The 20,268-nt window shown below is 47.0% G+C and overlaps 1 protein-coding gene across 2 annotated transcripts in view; it reads right to left on the bottom strand.

The window, feature by feature from the left end:
* Positions 1-20,268, bottom strand: part of PEMT (phosphatidylethanolamine N-methyltransferase) — a 93,659-nt gene that overhangs the window by 16,405 nt on the left and 56,986 nt on the right. For both annotated transcript variants that reach the window (XM_050967881.1, XM_050967880.1), the window contains exons 4-5: positions 13,235-13,380; positions 1,440-1,551 (exon numbers count right to left, since the gene is read on the bottom strand). In XM_050967881.1, coding sequence (XP_050823838.1) covers positions 1,440-1,551; positions 13,235-13,380 — 258 coding nt within the window. The remainder of the gene's footprint in view (positions 1-1,439; positions 1,552-13,234; positions 13,381-20,268) is intronic.

Below are 20,268 nucleotides of genomic sequence, written 5' to 3'. Positions count from 1 at the left end.
ATCTGGCCCTGGATGTTGATTTTTTCCATTCTGCAGAGTCTGCCAAGGACTCCGTGCTGCAGAAGAGCAGATGCCAAGGTTTCCTTTCTAGAATGTGGAGATTATTTACTTTGCTCAAATTAGTGCTAAATATATCCGCGGCTTATGAGAGACTTTTGTGATTGTGGGATAATACTCGGCAAATTAAAAGCCAGAATGCATGGCACCTTCCCATCACTGCCAGATCGTCCCCACGGTTTAGAACATTTAGATAATTTCCCATCGTGAGTTTTTACCTATGCTACCTCTCCAGGATGTTGGGAGTAACTTTAATGAGCCACCTCCACATCGTGTCTCCGCAGAAACGACTCGGTAAATAGTTCCACCACTCTCATGTGTAACACATCCGCCCGGCATGGCCGCTCATGTATCCTCCAATGGCTGACTCTAGGCATTGTGGCCAGCCACTAGCGGGAGAGATGAGCAGCCATGCCAGGTAGATGTTCTGGGACAATCCCACCCTGGAGGAATTTTCCTTTGTCTCCAGAGATAATCTGCCATTGTGCTCCTGGTAGGAATACTGCTGTCAGTTCCAGCCCCACAAGAGTGCAGCTGGTACAAGAGCCATCCAGCACCGCAAGGCAGGGTGGCTCCAGGCGGGCCTCCTCACACCTCTCATGGTTTTTCTGAGGAGCGCAGTGCAGGTCTACCTAATGCCTGCTGCCTCCTGCATCATACATGCTCAACAGCTGGGAACTCCAAGAACGTGGTGCGTGGGGCATTGCCTTAGTGGACCTCCTAGTCCTCTCTGGAAATATCCCTCCCTGCTTCTTACATGGGTGAACTGATTTGCAAATTAGATACCATTAACTCTGGCTGAATAGAGACTGGGAATGGCTGAGTCATTACACTACTTGAATCTATTTCCTTACGATAACTATCCTTACACCTCTCGTCAACTGTCTGTAATTGACCATCTTGATTATCACTACAAATGTTTTTTTTCCTGCTGATAACAGGTCATCTTAATTAATTAGCCTCTTAGAGCTGGTATGGCATCTTCTCTGTATGTCTATATATACTCGTCTTATATGTTCCATTCTATGCATCCGATGAAGTGGGCTGTAGCCCACGAAAGCTAATGCCCAAATAAATTTGTTAGTCTCTAAGGTGCCACAAATACTCCTGTTCTTTTTATGGGTGAAAGAGACTCCTCACATCCTTCCCTACTCCTCCCTGAGTAACAGGACAAGGCAGGATTTCACCTATACACCAAGGAGCGGTTAATAACCAAGTGGCACTTATGGGCCAGTTCCTGCAAAGCGGCAAATGCCCTCCCCAGCTAACTTGGCCAGCATGTCACGAGATCAGACCCAGTGAACACTGCCACTGACCCTAGAGAATGATGAAATAACAGGGTGAAGAGGCTGTGGCCCACGACTGCCTGGAGCTGTACTCACATGATGGACCAGCCGAGGTAGCAGGCAGTGCTGCCCCAGTACATGGGATTGTCCATTACATTAAACGGGAAGCTAGTCACTTTCTCCTCCTTCAGGATGCCAAAGTAATCACCTGTGAACAAGAAAAAGAGTTTCTTGTTAAATATTGATCAGGCACCCCGGAGGGTCACTGGGAGGCAGCAGGGTCTCAAAGGGAGCTGGGTCATTACATACACCACTGGGCTAAGCTACCTGGGATCTCTCCTCTCCACTCTGCTGCCTTCTCTGCACTTTGTACAACCCTTACCCAGCACACTCGCTGCCTAGTTTTTCATTTCCACTCTAACAGAACCAACCTCATCACAATGTACTGAGCTGGTATTTTTTTGGTAGGGGAAGGAGGCTCTGAGGTTTCCTCTGCAATCCCTTTTCCACTCTCTTGTCAGGCCCAGCAGGGATGGAAATGGAAAAGGGTCAGACAAAGGCAACAAAAATTATTAGGGGTATGAAACGGTTTCTGTATGAAGAGAGATTAATAAGATTGGGACTTTTCAGCTTGGAAAAGAGATGACTAAGTGGGGATATGATAGCAGTCTATAAAATCATGACTAGTGTGGAGAAAGTAAATAACGAAGTGTTGTTTACTACTTCTCATAACACAAGAACTAGGGGGTCAGCAAATGAAATTAATAGGCAGCAGGTTTAAAACAAACAAAAGGAAGTATTTTGTCACACAGCATAGTCAGTCAGTCTGTGGAACTCCTTGCCAGAGGATGTTCTGAAGGCCAAGACTATAACAGGGTTCAAAAAAGAACTAGAAGCTCCTGAAGTATAGGTCTATCAATGGCTATTAGCCAGGATGGGCAGGGATGGTGTCCCTGGCCTCTGTTTACCCGTAGCTGGGAATGGGCGGAAGGGGATGGATCACTTGATGATTACCTGCTCTGTTCATTCCCTCTGGGGCACCTGGCCTTGGCCACTGTTGGAAGACAGGACACTGGGCTAGATGGATCTATAGTCTGACCCAGTATAGCCGTTCTTATGTTCAAGTCCTCTAGGTTGATTTTTATATATATATATATGTATTATACCTGACATTTATAGGATTAAGAATAGCATCTGCAGTGACACTACATGGGATGAAAAACACAAGAACAATTAATGTTTAGGCTTCAGGGGATCACCAGCTGCAGGTCAGGAAGAACTTGACCCCTTGATACAATAGTGCAGAACTGCATGTTTTATGAGTATTGTCAGTTCCTAGGAAGGATGTGGTATTAGTCACTGCCAGAGACATTGTCAGTGCTTAGACACCATGATGGTAAAATACCTTAGAAATGTGATGGATGGATAGACAGAAAGAGCAAGTCCAGATGGACCACTGAACTGTTCTGATATGGCAATTTCTGTGGTTTTTAATATCACTAAACTTCACATCTTCATAACATCTAGAAATTAATAATTAAAGTACATTAACAACCCTCAGCAATATATTTTATTTCCTGCAGTTTATATGCCAGAAAATTAACGGACTAACTTTTCTCCTCTGAAGACTTGGTTACAAATGGGCTCAGATGAGTCCCACTGGATATTTAGCCACTCCGCAGCGTCATTGCACAATGGGACATGGCTGACTACATTTGCTCATGAGGGTCACTTTAACTGGGACAGTACTGGAGCTGCAGGTCAGTTTTTAGGTACATTGGTGAGGACCACAGTGTGGGGCAGGACAAGAGAATTCTGCAGCTCAGGCTCCATCTTAGGGTTTTATATTGTCACTCATCACCAGAATACCTGATGTGTATTGCTGTGCATGAGTGCAGGGGAGCCTACACTGTACCTGTCTCTAGTTAGGGCTTCGCAGGCATAAGCGATTACTATTCATGAAGTTCATAAAGAAAACTCAACACTCTAAGTTCCATTTTGTCCTTGATGAGAGCTGTAATACAGCATTCCTAGGGCTTTCCTTTCAAGCATCTACCATACGCTTTTCAATGCCATGGCACGATGGATACATTGGGCCAAAATCATGCTGGATGTAACTCCACAAAAGCGCCTCAAGCCGGAACTGCAGCACCTCCCAATGCAAGTCTGACCCAGTGCTTGAAGCCCAGAGTCAGATCAGGGATGATTCTGGCCCACTGAGGGTATGGCTATATTTGGAATTTCAAAGCGCTGCCCCGGCAGCGCAGCGGGAGCGCTGCCACAGCAGCGCTTTGAAGTGTGAGTGTAGTCAGAGCGGCAGCGCTGGGAGAGAGCTCTCCCAGCGCTGCATGTAAACCACATCCCTTACGGGTGTAGCGTGCAGCGCTGGGAGCCGCGCTCCCAGCGCTGCTGCCCTGATTACACTGACGCTTTACAGCGCCGTATCTTGCAGCGCTCAAGGGGGGTGTTTTTTCACACCTTAGTTGCAGCACTGTAAAGTGTGAGTGTAGCCAAGGCCTGAGATAGATGCTGGAACTAGGGGTGCTGCTGCACCTCTTGGCTTGAAATGCTTTTCATTATATACAGTTTAAAGAATGAGGAGTACTTGTGGCACCTTAGAGACTAACACATTTATTTGGGAATAAGCTTTCGTGGGCTAAACCCCACTTTGTCAGATGCATACAGTGGAAAATACAGTAGGAAGTTATATATAGATATAGATATATACACACACACAGAGAACATGACACAATGAGTGTTGCCATACCAACTATAACAAGACTAATCAATTAAGGTGGGCTATTATCAGCAGGAGAAAAAAACTTTTGTAATGATAATCAGGATGGTCCATTTTCAACAGCTGACAAGAAGGTGTGAGTAACAGTAGGGAGGAAATTAGCGTGGGAAAATAGTTTTACTTTGTGTAATGACCCATCCACTCCCAGTCTTTATTCAAGCCTAATTTAATGGGGTCCAGTTTGCAAATTAATTCCAATTCAGCAGCTGCTCATTGGAGTCTGGTTTTGAAGTTTTTTTGTTGGAGAACTGACACTTTTAGGTCTGTATTTGAGTGAGCAGGGAGGTTGAAGTGTTCTCAGACTGGTTTGGTTCAATGGCTCTCAGCACCGCCACTATACACATTGCTCCAGCACTCCCGCCCACTGATTTTAAAGCTGCGTGTTCAGAAGCAGCTGACTGAGGAAGGAAACACATGAAAGCAGAAATACTTAACTGGAAAAAAATATTCCTGGGGGAGAATGGTCAACGTGTATCTCAAGATGCTATAATGATCAGAATAATCACCACCCAATGTCATCACACCGCGTCACACTGATCTCTTAGCTCGGATAATGCCTCACAATTTCAACGATAACTCACTTGGTTAGGGACATTATGGTTGTGTGTGATGATGATGAAAAGCTTTCAGAGCTGTCCAATTAGCAGCAGGTGAGCACTGACACAGCTATCTTACACCACTATCTTATGGTGACTCCTCCATATCGCTTTGAAAACGGACTGGAAAGAAAATGGCATGCAAAGCAAAGCTTGAATTGCTTCTAAGTTTTATTTTGGGACATAGAAGAGAATGCAGGGTTACCACTCATGTGGGATCTTAAAATGTGTGTGTTTGGGGGAAGGGGGAGGAGAAAGTTTGTTGTATATATGGAAGCTCTGAAGAACAATCTCCTAGAAAGAAATCCAGTGTTACTTGCCTCCAGAGAAGTGGGAGAGAGCGTCACTCCACCAAGAGTGAAGTAGAATCAAAGTCTCAACTTGAATCAAGTGCAGACTGCAATATGGATTACAGCAAGATCTCCGCTTGGAGTGAATGAAGGACTAAAGGAAAAAATGATTTCAGGGTAACAAGCTTGTCTTCCTCAGGGAAATTGACTGGAATAGTTCTTGCAGAATACCTTCCCATGTGGACCCTATTCCAGAATAAAAACTGCTCTATTCCTCCAGAATAATTAGCACCCTGCCAAGACTCAAGGTGGGAAGCTATTCCACTGCAGCTGTTCTGGTCAATTTCCCCATGTAGACAAGGCCTAAGAGGGCTGGACAGTACATGCCAGTCTGTCTGATCACACATTGACCTCGGGCACATCCCGGAAGCTTTAATGTAGGAATCGGTCAGATTTCAGAACCAGTATCTGAAATGCTTTGTTGGTTCCACCTCCAACATCTCTCTCCTCATTCAAGGCCCTGATATAGGAGGAAATTTCACCTCCACGGCTTAATTTGCAAAACAAATAAGCATATTAAGGCACAATTAAGTTTCTGTTGCTGGCCATCGGGGCAGAGGAGCAACATAGTTAATCAGAATAAAACAGGCCAGAGCATGATTAGACCTGGGAGGCAGGACTCCTGTGTCCTATTCCCAGCACTGTCACTGACTCGCTCTGAGACCTTTGGCAAGCCACTTAATCTCTGTGCTTAGTAGAATAATCATCATCATCGTCATCATCATAATACTTCCATAGGTCCCAGGAGTGTAGTGGGCTCAATGTACATTTGTAAAGTGCTTGGAGATCCTCTGATAAAAAGCATTATAGGAGGGCAAGCCATTATCATTATTATTATTGTTGTTATTACCTGGATCGTGCTGCACTTTCCTTGGCTTCACACAGTGCAAAACATTTGCTTCCAAGATTAAACAGCTCCTGTCCAATTAAACCAGGCTTGATGGCTCTTGCTATATGCGACTAGGTGTAATAATTGCTTGGTACAAATCTTATACATTTGAGCTGTTCTCTTGGTTGCTTGGCAATCATTTTTTGAGTCACTTCTATAGGCTGTGTTGAAATGCTCTGGGCTTCACCAAAAATACCACTGATACCGTATGTCCTGCTACATATATGCCACGGACTCAATTCCTGCACCTTCTGGGTGTATCCAGGTGCCAAATACTTTTTCTTACCCCCCGTCTTTGTACTTGGCTGTCAATGCCTCCATTCATTGCACAGTGCTAGCTCCTCCAAAGGTCAACGGCAAAAAAATGCACCTATCCTGCTGGCTCTGGCTTATCGGTAGATTTATGCCTTGTGGGGGCTGCAGTGCATAGATCTCCAGGGAGGCAAATGCTGCATAATTTGCGAATCCCTGTTCCAAACCAATAAACACACATGCAGCCCCCATGAGTTTGTGGGGCCTGTTATTAACATTCCTCAGGCCTGCATCGCTGCTCAGCGGGAGCTCTAACCTAAACCATCACAGTTAAGAAACAAAAAGGAACAATAGCTTGAATACCTTTCTTCAAAAGCAAGCCAAGTCCTAGGAAAAACATACTGGCATTCATTTTGGCCAGCCTGCATGCTGACATCCTGCAGCAAAAAACAACACAGGCATGGCTTTTAAAATATAAAAACATAAGAACGGCCATACTGGATCAGACCAATGTATCCTGTCTCTCACAGCAGCTAGTGCTAGAGACTTCAGAGGGAATGAACAGAACAGGGCAATTACCAAGTGATCCTTCCCCTGTCATCTAGTCCCAGCATCTGGACATTAGAGATTTAGGGACACCCAGAACATGGGGTTGTGTTTGTGTCCCTATGTTTGCTAATTGCCATTGATGGACCTATTCTCCAGGAACTTACTTAACTCTTTTTTGAACCCGGTTATACTTTTGGCCTTTACAACAACATCCCCTGACAATGAGTTTCATAGTGAAAAGTACTTCCTTTTGTCTGTTTTAAAGCTGCTGCCTATTACTTTCATCAGGTGACCCTTGGTTCTTGTGTTATGTGAAGGGGTAAATAATGCTTCCCTGTTCACTTTCTCCGTACCATTCACACTTGTCTAGACCTCTATCATGTTCCTCCCTTAGTCATTTCTGTTCTAAACCTGCCTCCTTTTAAGGCCTGCAAAATTATATCCGCCTTTTGTCTGGTCTGACAGCAAGGGCTGTCTTACTATGCGTATGTACAGCACCTTGCACAATGGGGCCGTGATCACAGATGGGAACTTCAGGCACTATCATAGTACAGATAAATAATAACGTGCCCACAAATACCCAAGCATAAGGAGAACTAGACATCCTAGCTATGTGAACATGCCTTGAATCAGGAGCATCTCTCTAAATCTACATCAGCACTCGCATCTATTTGCTCTCACAATACATTTATTTACTGTTGACTATTAAAGTACATTTGGGCTTCTATTAATGGAGGCAACAACATATGCCCACTCCCTGCACAACTCTGCTAAGCAAAGCATGTTCTCTGTCACAGGGCCCCAGCAAATCAATTCCATTGCCCTGCTTTCAAACTAATTCTTCCTGCATAAGAGGCTTGTAGCTTTGTGGAGAAAAGCCTCTGGTCTGCAGCTGAACACTTCATACAGAGGAAGACAAAGGCAAAAAGAAAGCTTCCGGCAATGCCACACTGCTTGTACTGGGAGCTTCTGGAGAAGGTAAATGCTTTTGCTGCACGGGTATGTTTTATCTTCGGCAGGGACAAATCACAATGGAGATGAAGTCTGAGTATGGAGGCTAAATCAATGGCAGCACTGATAATGGGAAGAGGGAGAGCATCTGCCGACCCCTGAAACAAGTAACAAATCAAATATCAGAATGTGCACAGTGCAGAAAGGAAAAACAAATTTAAGAACACTGACGGAACCATTTCAGCTAAGAAGCTTTTAGTCAATATCAGCGATGTAGCAATCTCTGCAGTCCAAGACAGCCTTTCCCGACACAATACTGTCCTCCTTCAGCCGGGCTACACTTTACAAAAGGGGGCTCATGGGCTAAAATCTTAGATCCAAACATCCCCCCACCCCAAAAAAAAAATGAGAAAGATGAACCTGGATGGCAAATGAAATTCATGAACCAAATGACATTAATAGGCAGCAGGTTTAAAACAAACAAAAGGAAGTATTTTTTCACACACCACATAGTCAACTTGTGGAACTCCTTGCCAGAGGATGTTGTGAAGGTCAAGACTATAACAGTGTTCAAAAAAGAACTAGATAAGTTCATGGAGAACAGGTTCATTAATGACTATTAGCTAGGATGGGCAGGGATGGTGTCGCCTAACCTCTGTTTGTCAGAAGCTGGGAATGTGCAACAGGGGATGGATCATTTGATGATTACCTGTTCTGTTCATTCCCTCTGGAGCACCTGGCATTGGTCACTGTCAGAAGACAGGATACTGGGCTAGAGGGACCTTTGGTCTGACTCAGTATGGCCATTCTTATGTATCTCAATTTTGTAAATGGCCCTGGGTCTTGCTAATGGGCTATATCTAAACCCCAGAAATTTAGACTCAAACTGTGGGGTGTTTGGGAGCTTGACTGATCTCTGGCTCAGATACTTTCCAGGTTCTAGGTAAATGTCATTTCTAAAATCTCTAATAAAATAATATCTCCCCGCATTGGAAATCAGTTGCATTGCCTCCAAGTCCATAAGAAGCCTTCTGCGAGGGCTGTGCCAATGTTCAGTGGGGCTCAGATCTCAGGTTTCACTCCAGGTTTCTCCCTTTAATGAACAATAATAGGATGGTAGAGATTACGAGGCTTGGGAGCACCAATCTGGATGGACGAAGAACTTGACTGAACCTTTTCCCAATCTCAAACTAAACTTCTTGGGACTGTTTTGAGATTCGAAATACGTTTGGTTTGTTGTTTTCATAGCTGTGATTTTTATATATATTTGGTGCTTCTGCAGTTCCTGGTTTAAGCCAAAAGTGGAAGCAAAAATCCCAAAATGAGGGCAGTTTTTGCAGCATTTCTAGCTGGAGCAATACTGATATCACCTGGTCATCAGGGACAGATCTGGTAAGATTTCCAGCCAAAGGGGAGTGGAGAAGCTTTACATAACAATAAATAACCCTACCTCTTATAAAGCACTTTTCTTCAGTAGAGATCAAAGTGCATTATAAAGGAGGTAGGCACATGTTACTTGCGGGGAAACAAAGATGCAGGGAGAAGTGATTTGTCCAAGGTCACCCAGCAGGCCAGTGGCCAAACTGGGACTAGAACCTGGGTCAGTCTCCTGAATCTCAGTCCAGTTTTCTAACCACTAGGCAACACTGCCTCTCTCCAAGCCCTGAAACTTCTGGTGGACTGTCCACTGGAGCGTCTCTTTCTCTGAGGGTGAAATTTACCCCTGTGCTGCATGTCTACACAAGCCCTGGGCACCACTTGAGTCTCAAGGAAGTCCCCAAAATAGGGAACAGTCCTTTCTCAGGAGGTAGGGATCTGCAGTCTTGGTTGGGACTTCTGGCTCCTATGTTCATAGGAAAGAATTCAAGGTGCCCGTCCACCCTATAGGGGTTATTTTGAATCTCTGTGGTTCCAGAGCAGTTTAGTATACACATGTCAGGCTTTCTACAGCCTCCTCTGGAAACCACCTCTGCTTTAGCTGGCTATAAAGCCTCACTACCACTGCTTCTCTATAGAGACTAATAAGTTTCAATGTAACCCACCTGACAGCGTTTGGTCAAGTTGGGTTTACTTGAAACCACGGTCAATGCTTTCCTTGCTGGAAGGAATAATGCACAGATGGGAGAGAGATGAACTGAAAAATACACTCCATCCCTCATGCAAAAAACCCCATTACCTCATTTAAGGCAACTTTCCACCACTATGCATGTCAGAAAATAGGGCAAACTGCACTGGAAGCAAACATTAAACTAGAATTCCAGCAAGTGTTTAGAGCTCTGCAAATTGCTCCCATTGTGAAGGCACAATGAGGAAAGGAAATGCTGGCGAGCCAGCCCCAGTGACCGCTGAGAAGAATTATTTTGTGGGCGGGAAAGAAAATGAAGCTGCATGAACTGAAATGAACAAGCTCAACAGCCGCAAAATGGAGTGTGGAACCAACGCTGCTGGGTGGAAAATTGGGTGGCACAGAAAAACTCGTTTAGGAAGAGTGACTCATTGTCGTCCATAGGCTCCAGCAGTTTAGCCTACATTGAAAAGGCAAAATGATTCGCCATTTCTAAGCAATTTAAACATATTATTTGAAGAGATCAGTCCAGAAGCTATCTGTCTAGCCAGATGCTCATATGGCCTCCATCATTGTAACAGAAGACAAAAGGGAACTTGATTTTGCTGAAGGGTTGGATCCGACTCCCATACGTTTTTGAGGCCGTTGGGTGTTTCAGGTTATACTAAGCTTTCATCTCCCTTGGATGTAACACAATGACCTCATTCTTAGGGATCAAACACAGCCTTCCTTTCCCAAAGCAAAATGTAGATCCCACCAGCACTAGAGAACTCACCCCACTTCTTTCTCAAAGTGAAAGGTGCCCATAGTTTCAAAGAACGAACAGAAATGCACACTCAAAAGACAGCTCCCTGAGAGGAAAAACATTTCCTTGCCATCCTGGAGTGCCATATTTGGGGACAAGAAGGGATTTTCCCCTGGGTCAGATTGGCAGAGACTCTGGGGGGGGGGGTTCACCTTCCTCTGCAGTATGGGGGCAAAGGTCACTTGCGGGTTTAAACAAGTGTAAATGGTTTCTCTGTAATATGAAGTCCTTAAATTATGATTTGAGGACTTCAGTAACTTAGGGCTTGTCTACATCAGAAAGTTGCAGCGCTGGTGAGGGAGTTACAGCGCTGCAACTTTGAAGGTGTACACATCTGCAGGGCACCACCAGCGCTGCAACTCCCTGTTTGCAGCGCTGGCCGTACTCCCGTTTTGTCTCGGGTGTAGAGGATCCAGCGCTGGTGATCCAGCGCTGGTAATCCAATGTAGACACTTACCAGCGCTTTTCTTGACCTCCGTGGAAGGAGGAAGCCTCTGGTAATCAAGCTGGTCTCCTTTCCCGGTTTGCTCTCTCGTTCCCGGAGCCCAGAGCAAGCAGGTCTCCTTCCCTGCGGTTTGCTGGGTGGCTCCGGGAACGAGAGAGCAAACCGCGGCGAAGCGGGTCTCCTTTCCCGGTTTGCTCTCTCGTTCCCGGAGCCCAGAGCAAGCAGGTCTCCTTCCCTGCGGTTTGCTGGGTGGCTCCGGGAACGAGAGAGCAAACCGCGGCGAAGCGGGTCTCCTTTCCCGGTTTGCTCTCTCGTTCCCGGAGCCCAGAGCAAGCAGGTCTCCTTCCCTGCGGTTTGCTGGGTGGCTCCGGGAACGAGAGAGCAAACCGCGGCGAAGCGGGTCTCCTTTCCCGGTTTGCTCTCTCGTTCCCGGAACCCCCCTTGAAGCCGCCCAACAGCGCTGCAGTGTGGCCACATCTAACACCACTTGCAGCGCTGGTTGCTGTAAGTGTGGCCACTCTGCAGCGCTGGCCCTATACAGCTGTACTAATACAGCTGTAACAACCAGCGCTGCAAAACTTTAGATGTAGACATGGCCTGAGTCAGAGGTTAGGGGTCTATTACAGGAATAGGTGGGTGAGGTTCTGTGGCCTGTAACACGCAGGAGGTCAGACTAGATGATCATGATGGTCCTTAAAGTCTATGAGTCTCAAAAGAGAATAGCAAGGCTCCAGCACTGCACTTATTATAGCTGGGTCTGCAGTAAAGTCCAAGTTGGTGGCACAAACCAGTAATTCTACTGCAGAGGTGAGTTCAGGGCCCTATAGAAACCAGACTCAAGTCCATTTCCACTCTGGGATGCTCTGTTTCAGCAGCACTGCCCATCCCTTCCCTATTCTCCCCTTGGACGACTCTCAATTCTTCCCATTTTCATTCTAGAGTGACACCTGCTGGCTGAGTAATATGGGTTTTAGAGAGACAAGATGGGTGAGGTAATAATCTCTCTTCTTCAGAGTCCTGTTTATCTAGGGACCTGAAGAAGAGCTCCGTATAAGCTCAAAAGCTTGGCTCTATCATTGGTCCAATAAAAGATATGACCTCACCCACCGTGTCTCTCTAGTATCCTGGGACCGATACAGCTACAACAACGCTGCAAACTATTAATGGGCTCGTATTTCCTGACCAAATAACCACATTTACACAGTGCCTGGACACAGGGAGGAGGGGAAACAAGGCCCCCAGGACTCTGGCTGTCTGGTTTCAAGGCTCTCGATATCAGGAGTCAACTGGAAGAGGAAATTGTGAAGGAGGAGCTATGCACAAGGTAGCTGTCAGACAAATGCTGGTGAGAAGCCAGCCTGTGCTGGGTGACCAACAAACATGGAGGACGATCTATTAAGGAATGAGGAAGCACCGACTAGTGGCCAGACTGTGCATTCTGGAGCCCTGGTCTTCCTACTTGCAAGACCTCAGGCGAGTCACTACATCTCTCTGCGCCCAGGCTTCCCCCTTTGCAAAATGGGAATGATCATTACCTCCCTCCCTTCTGATGAGGGGCAGGGGGAACGTTTTCCAAAATGACTAAGTCGCTTAAGTGCCTACGTCCCATTTTTTTTTCAGAAGTGCCCAAGGCACTTAGAAACAGAAGTCTCTTTGGAAGTCAGTGGGACTTAGTCTCTTTCTGCACATTTGAAAATTTTACCCAAAAGCTTAAAAACTTGTCTCCTGTCTGCTCTCCCTGGGTCAGATAGCCAAGGTAGCTAGTAGTTTTGAGTGGCTTGTTTCTCAGTTGAGGTACCTGAAAGGAACCTGAATTTCAGAATCGGCTGAGCACCTGGCCCTTCACGGGGTCTCGAACTGGACCGCCAAAAAACAACAACAACCGAGCCATCCAAAGTATCCAACCACCTTTGAAAAATACAGGCTAGATGCCCCCAGGACCACTTTCTGTGGCTACATCTACACCACAATTTAGGGGTGGGGTTTTCAGACCCACAGTAGTTCAAAGAGAGCTAGCATGAGTATAAACAGCAGTGGAGATTCAGTCGCACAGGTAGCAGGAGCCCGACTTAGCCGTGCCAACTACCTACCTACAGATGTTGGTAGTCGGCACGCTGGGAACAACACCCCTTGTTCACAGGGTAGACATGGTTTGTGAAAACTGCATCATGCGTGCCCAATGGCAGCCTTACCCAAAAATGTCCCGATGAATCCCAGTGCTAAAAAACTGGAGATGACGAACAAGAACCCTATTCCCAGAATAGCCAAGCCTGCATAGTAGACAGAGAGGCAATCTAGACCTTCCAGCTTCGGCTGACTCCTCATGGCTTCCGTGAAACTGCAGGAGGCAAGAATAAAAGGGAGACTTTTAGTTGCAGCATCTCTTCAGCAGCTTTCCTGGCATCAGTAGGAAATAGAACATGGAAAAGAAATTTGGTAGAAAGACTTTTTTTCCTCAGAATACAGCTTGTCATACGTGCCGATTACTTCGTGAGAAAAGCCAAATGCCAAAGTTTTATTAGCAATGAGAGCAGTGGCTGACACAGTCATTTTTACTTGGAACCTAACACAGGGCTAAAAATAGTAGCATGTTTAAATGCATTTTGTCCCACGCACTTGAGGTTCTGGGGAAAAAAAAGTCACCTGCCTTGTCCACATTTATTGCTTTGGGTTGTAAAGCCTGACAGGAAGGCAGGACTTTCACAAGAATTAAGAGCTGTGAAAGACCTACAGGGTTATCCTGTCCATCCTCCCCTGTATGCCCTCAACAAAACATTTTGCAGAGTTAGACACAGGCTCAGGAACGGTTCACAACTGGAACGTGAGATTAGAAATTCAAGAGGGAGGGTGGGTCTGGACTGGTGAAAAAAGATAGTGAGGAAATTCTTCCAAGAATATACTTGATAAACATAGCCTACAATACCTTCAAGAAAGCACAGATTTATAATTACATGTTGACTTTGAAATTTAGGGTCCAACCCTCTATTGATTTATTACTGAGTGTAATACTTATGGCCCTATTGACTTAAAAACTATGCCCAGGAGTGGGGGATGGCATAGGGTGACCAGATGTCCCGATTTTATAGAGACAGTCCTGAGTTTTGGGTCTTTTTCTTATATAGGGTCCTATCACACCCCATCCCGTCGGGATTTTTCACGTCTGCTGTCTGGTCACCCTAGGTTGGCAGGATCAGTCTCCCAGGTACTACTGATGGAATACATTTACATTTCAATGTGAGATAGTGCTATTATTAAGAAATAGAGAAAAGGAAAGAGAACCTGCAAGCTTATGCACATTATTTCTGTGAAAATTGTTGCCATGTGAGGTCACCCTGTCTGCTGTAGAGTCCCAAGTAATTATTTTTACAAAGTGGTCCCTATGAGCTGTGCATGTGACACTGTACCTATTCTACATAACTCTCTTCACTAACATATCTTAGCTACATTTCCTTATGGCCCCAATTTCTGCGAGCGGACTGAGTACAACTTTATTCTTCCCACTCACTCTGATGTGGCTCTTAAACAGTGCTGCCAACTCCCACACTTTTATTGTGACTCTTGTGACAGTGGTGTGTTTCTTAAAGCCTCAGCTCCTGGAGTCATGTGAGTATGAGACTCATTTTTTTTTATTAAAATGAAAGCTGAAAGGTTCTAGTCATCATACTTGAAAATGTGAACACTTGAAAAAACAGAAGACAAATAAAAAGAACCCAACATTTATTGGGAATTTTTTAAATCTCATGATTTTTAAACTGATCATATGACTTTTGGGGACAGAAATTATGCTTTTTGAACTCTTTGGAGTTTGGCAGTACCATTTAAATTAACTATGGTGTTTTCCTTTGCACAAAGAGCAAACTGTGTATTCTTCTGTCTTTTTATATTTTTTTTTATTTCAGATGAAGGAAAACAACCAACAATGAAAGAACAAGGGTAAAATCTTCACGAGACAGCAAGCACATAGTATCTCATTATAACATTCAGCTATTCAAACTGGTAGCTGACACTACAGCAGGCCTGGGGGGATTCTCCGTGTTAAAGGCACAGAATGACATCTCCTATCAGTTACATACCTACATACATTCCCCACTCTCTTAACCATCCTAAACATACCCCTTTCTTGACACAAATAAACCAGCCTGCGCAAGAGTCATGAGAGCAATCCCACAACTAGGAGGTGAAGCATTAAAACACATCGTTTTGAAAGGTCAATAGTTACCACTCTTGGGTGTGCACAGATGCATTCAGTCCACTTCAGCAGTCAACAGACAGAATATCCATAGTGATTCTGTTCAGCCCATGTGCTGCCCCAAAAGCACCTGGGGCTGTACATGCCATGAACTAGCCTGCACAACACACGGTTTCTCTTAAATTGCAAATGTGCATGAAAGGTAAGCAGGCCAGCCTCAGAGTGCGTGTCCTGACCCTCTGATTCCTTCTCCAAGCTATTTTTGTCCCTCTTTCCCCCATTTGGTAAAGAAGCACAAGGCCATGTCTACACACAGATGTTACACCAATCATTTTTTAAACTGATTTAAAATTAGCCTGTGCAAAAGGCTGTGTGGACACTGTCACTTCGGCTTAAACCAGGCTTATTTTGGTTTAGTTTAAATTGATTCGTAATTGCTAGTTTAAACTAAGCTGAAAAAAAGACTGGCTTAAACTGGAACAAGAGTAGCCACGTAGCTTTTTGCATCAGTTCAACACCACACTTGAAGTTAATCCAATGCAGCTTCCTCATCTAGACAGGCCACTAGACAGGGCTCCGTCAGGCTCCTGCTAATGGGGCTCCTTGTGCCAGTCAAATGGAGGTGCTCTTCCTACAGGGACCAATCACACTGAGTTCCCTGCTCTGCTGGGAAGTGGCTTGTTCAGAAGCGAGGAACTGAGTTCAGAACCAACTCAGACTCCCCACAGAGCAGTATGTGCCCCCCTAACTATACATTTGTGTTGGGGGAAGGAGGGAGACAAGGTGCCCATTTACTACCCAGGGCTGCCCAGAAGATTCCAAGGGCCTGGGGTCTTTGGCGGAGAGGGTCCCCCGCTTTGGCGGTAATTCGGCAGCTGGGGGTCCTTCCACTATGGGACCCACCGTCAAGTGCCCTGAAGACTCGCGGTGGGAGCCCCCCGCCGCCGAATTACCGCCGAAGCGGGACCTGCCGCCGAAGCGCAGCCGGGTCTTTGGGGCACTTTGGCAGCGGGTCCCAGAACAGAAGAACCCCTCATCACTGAATTACAGCCGAAGATCTGGCTGCACTTCGGCGACGGGTCCCACTTTGGCAGTAATTTGGTAGCGGGATGTCCTTCCACCCTAGAGTGGAAGGATCCTGGCCGGCAAAGATCGAGAGAGGAAGAAGCTCCGGGGCCGGGCCCTGTGAGAGTTTTCCGGGGCCCCCGGAGCGAGTGAAGGACTATACTCCAGGGGCCTCGAAAAACTCTCGTGGGGCACCCTGCGAGGCCGAGGGCACATTGCCCCACTTACCCCCCTCTGGGTGGCCCTGTTACCACCATGCTGTGATTTAAACAGCCTTGAATTAGGATTCAGGTATAGGGTAGGGCACTTGGAGCGAGGGTTAGGGTTCCTATGGGTAAGGCATTTGGAGCTAGGGTTAGGGTTCCTATGGGTAGAGCTTCCCATCCTAGGGTTAGGATTCCTAAGGGTAGGGCTTCCCGCTCTAGGGCTAGGGTTCTTATGGGTACGGTGCCCCACCCTGGGGTTAGGGCTCCTATGGGTAGGGCACTTGGAGCAAGGGTTACGGTTCCTATGGGTAGGGCTTCTCTCCGTAGGGTTAGGGTTCCTAAGAGTAGGGCACTTAGAGCTAGGTTTAGGGTTCCTATGGGTAGGGATTCCCGCCTTAGGAATAGGGTTCCTATGGGTAGGGCACTTGCATCTAGGGTTTGGGTTCTTATAGGTAGGGAGCCCACCCGAGGGTTATGGTTCCTACGGGTAGTGAACTTGAAGCTAAGGTTGGGGTTTCTATGGGTAGGGATTACCACCCTAGGATTAGGGTTCCTAAAGATAGGGCACTTGGAGCCAGGGTTAGGGTTCCTATGGGTAGGGATTTCTGCCCGAGAGTTAGGGTTGCCCAGGGTAGGGCGCTTGGAGCTAGGGTCAGGATTCCTATGGGTTACTACGGTTAGGGTTTCTTGCCCTAAGGGTAGGGCACTTGGAGCTAGGGTTAGGGTTCCTATGGGTAGGGCGCTTGGAGCTAGGGTTAGGGTTCCTACGGGTAGGGCGGCGCTTGGAGCTAGGGTTAGGGTTCCTACGGGTAGGGCGCCCTGCCCAAGGGTTAGGGCTCCTATGGGCAGAGCACTTGGAGCTAGGGTTAGGGTTCCTATGGGTAGGGCTTCCCGCCCTGGGTTTAGGGTTCCTAAGGGTAGGGCACTAGGAGCTAGGGTTAGGGTTCCTATGGGTAGGGCACTGGGAACTAGGGTTAGGGTTCCTATGGGTAGGGCATCTCGCTCTAAGAGTTAGGGTTCCTATGGGTAGGGCACTTGGGGCTAGGGTTAGGGTTCCTATGGGTAGGGATTCCCGCCCTACGGTTAGGGGTGCTCAGGGTAGGGCACTGGGAGCTAGGGTTAGGGTTCCTATGGATAGGGCAGTTGGAGCTAGGGTTTGGGTGACTCTGGTTAGGGCAACTGGACCTAAGGGTTAGGGTTCTTAAGGGTAGGGCGCTTGGAGCTAGGGTCAGGATTCCTATGGGTTACTACGGATAGGGTTTCTTGCCCTAAGGGTAGGGCACTTGGAGCTAGGGTTAGGGTTCCTACGGGTAGGGCGCCCCGCCCGAGGGTTAGGGTTCCTATGGGCAGAGCACTTGGAGCTAGGGTTAGGGTTACTGAGGGTAGGGCACTTGGAGCTAGGGTTCAGGTTACTATGGGTAGGACTTCTCGCCCTAAGTGTTAGGGTTCTTAACAGTAGGCCACTTGGAGCTAGGGTTAGGGTTGCTATGGTTGGGTCTTCCTGCCCTAGGGTTAGGGGTGCTCAGGGTAGGGCACTGGGAGCTAAGGTTAGGGTTCCTATGGATAGGGCAGTTGGAGCTAGGGTTAGGGTTCCTATGGGTATGGCACCCCTCCCTAGGGTTAGGGTTCCTATGGGCAGAGCACTTGGAGTTAGGGTTCCTATGGGTAGGGCTTCCCACCCTAGGATTTGGGTTCCTATGGGTAGGGCATTTGGAGCTAGGGTTAGCGTTACTATGGGTAGGACTTCCAGCCCTAGGGTTAGGGTTCCTAAGAGTTGGGCAGTAGGAGCTAGGGTTAGGGTTCCTATGGGTAGGGCACTTGGAACTAGGGTTAGGGATCCTATGGGTAGGGCTTCCCGCCCCAGGGTTAGGGTTCCTAAGGGTAGGGCACTTGGAGCCAGGGTCAGGGTTCCTAAGCAGGACCAGCTTTAGGAAGTGTGGGGCCCAATTCAAACCGTTTCGACAGGGCCCTGGCAAGTATGACTTAAAAAAAAACAACAACAAACCATGTAAAATATCACGTGGGGCTTGTATTCACCTGGCGCTGCTCTGAGTGTTTGACGGCACTTTGGCGGTGGGTCCTTCACTCGCTCCAGGTCTTCAGCGGCACTGAAGGACCCGCTGCCAAAGTGCCGTTGAAGACCCAGAGTGAGCGAAGGATCCGCCGCTGAAGTGCTGCTGAAGACCCAAAGCGCCGCCAGGTGAGTAAAAATTAAAAAGGCGCTTCTAGCCAGGGAAGGGATTCTGACTGGGCGCGGGGCCCGATTCGGGGGAATTGGTGGAATAGACCTAAAGCCGGCCCTGCAGGTATTCTCTCCCGTGCAAAAGAATCACGTACACTGCTGCAGATGGAAAACACAAAGTGGTCATGTGGGCGTCTTCTAACATTACAGGCTAACGCTTGTACCTTCACATACTGCATCTTATCATCTCTTCCGTCTTCTGCTGCTTTCATCTCCATCCTGCTGTTCCACACAGCTCAAGGTCACTCCAAAACTCTGCAATGGCTGCAATTATCTGACAAGCTGGTTACTCACACCCCGGTGGAAGGAGCAGTATTAGCGGGAGTACGTCAGCAAGTTACATCAAACAGAGCATTTCAACCAGGTTCGTCATCTGCCAGATCAAATATTTTACCCAAGGCAGATAAAGGAAATAGGGCCGACAGAAAACATTATATGCAGCACCTCTTTCCACTTACAACCCTGTGGAATATTTGTGCGCATAGATCCAAGATCTGCTCCTACCAAAGTCAGTGCAAAAACTGCCACTGACTTCAACAGCACCAAGATATGGCTGAGTAGGCTAAACATGGCCCCAGGGGCAGCTGGTTCAAAGCAGGCTAGTAAGGCCAGGTGTGGCCAGTTTTTCTTAAATGATCTGCACAAATCCCAGAGTGAGACAAGGAGGATGACAGCAAGAAAGGGACACTGCCCATAGCAAAGAGCAACCTCTTGTCATTTATGCTGCTCGCTTCAAAATAAAATCACTAAGCAAAGTAACATACAGCCTATTAAAGCAACCCTCTAGGGATGCTCCAGAACTCTTCAGTCATGCAGATGTTTGCGGATTAGGTCGCTCATGTCTTTGCATAGCATTAAGGGCCTGCCCCTTAGCTGTGCTAGGGCCTGTCTACAGTGCTCTGGCAGGCAAAGACGCATCAAAGTGGGCAGGAAAGATACTCTCGGTGCAAGGGGCCTCTCTGGCCAGAGCAGAGCTAGTGTCAAGGTTCTGCATGTCTTACTTCCAGGCCCCAACATAAAAGGTGCATTGGGAGCATAGCAGCAGCATGGCTAGCGCACACTGCGGCCTGGTCCACACTACAGCGTTAAATCGATTTAACGCTGTACCCGTCCACACTACAAGGCACTTTAAATCGATTTTAAGGGCTCTTAAAATCAATTTCTGTACTCCTCCCCAACGAGAGGAGTAACCCTAAAATCGATATTACTATATCGATTTAGGATTAGTGTGGACGGAAATCAAAGTTATTGGTCCCATTCTTTTACTGAGCTACCCAGAGTGCACCGCTCCGGAACTCGATGGTAGCCTAGGACCATGGACGCACACCACCGAATTAATGTGCCCTAGTGTGGACCCGTAAAATCGATTGTATAAAACCAGTTTTATAAAACCGGTTTTAATAATTTCGATTTTATGCTGTAGCGTAGACGTGGCCTGCACTAAGGCTATTCTCTGCTTCCTAAAGCTTATGTTACAGCAACCACAAGGTTGCTCTAACTTACACTGGGGACCCTGCATGGCCC

The sequence above is a fragment of the Gopherus flavomarginatus genome, chromosome 9, assembly GCF_025201925.1.
Source record: "Gopherus flavomarginatus isolate rGopFla2 chromosome 9, rGopFla2.mat.asm, whole genome shotgun sequence".
Classification (NCBI taxonomy): Eukaryota; Metazoa; Chordata; order Testudines; family Testudinidae; genus Gopherus; species Gopherus flavomarginatus.
Note: the sequence above shows the minus strand (reverse complement) of the source record. Positions and strands in the feature narration are given on the sequence as shown.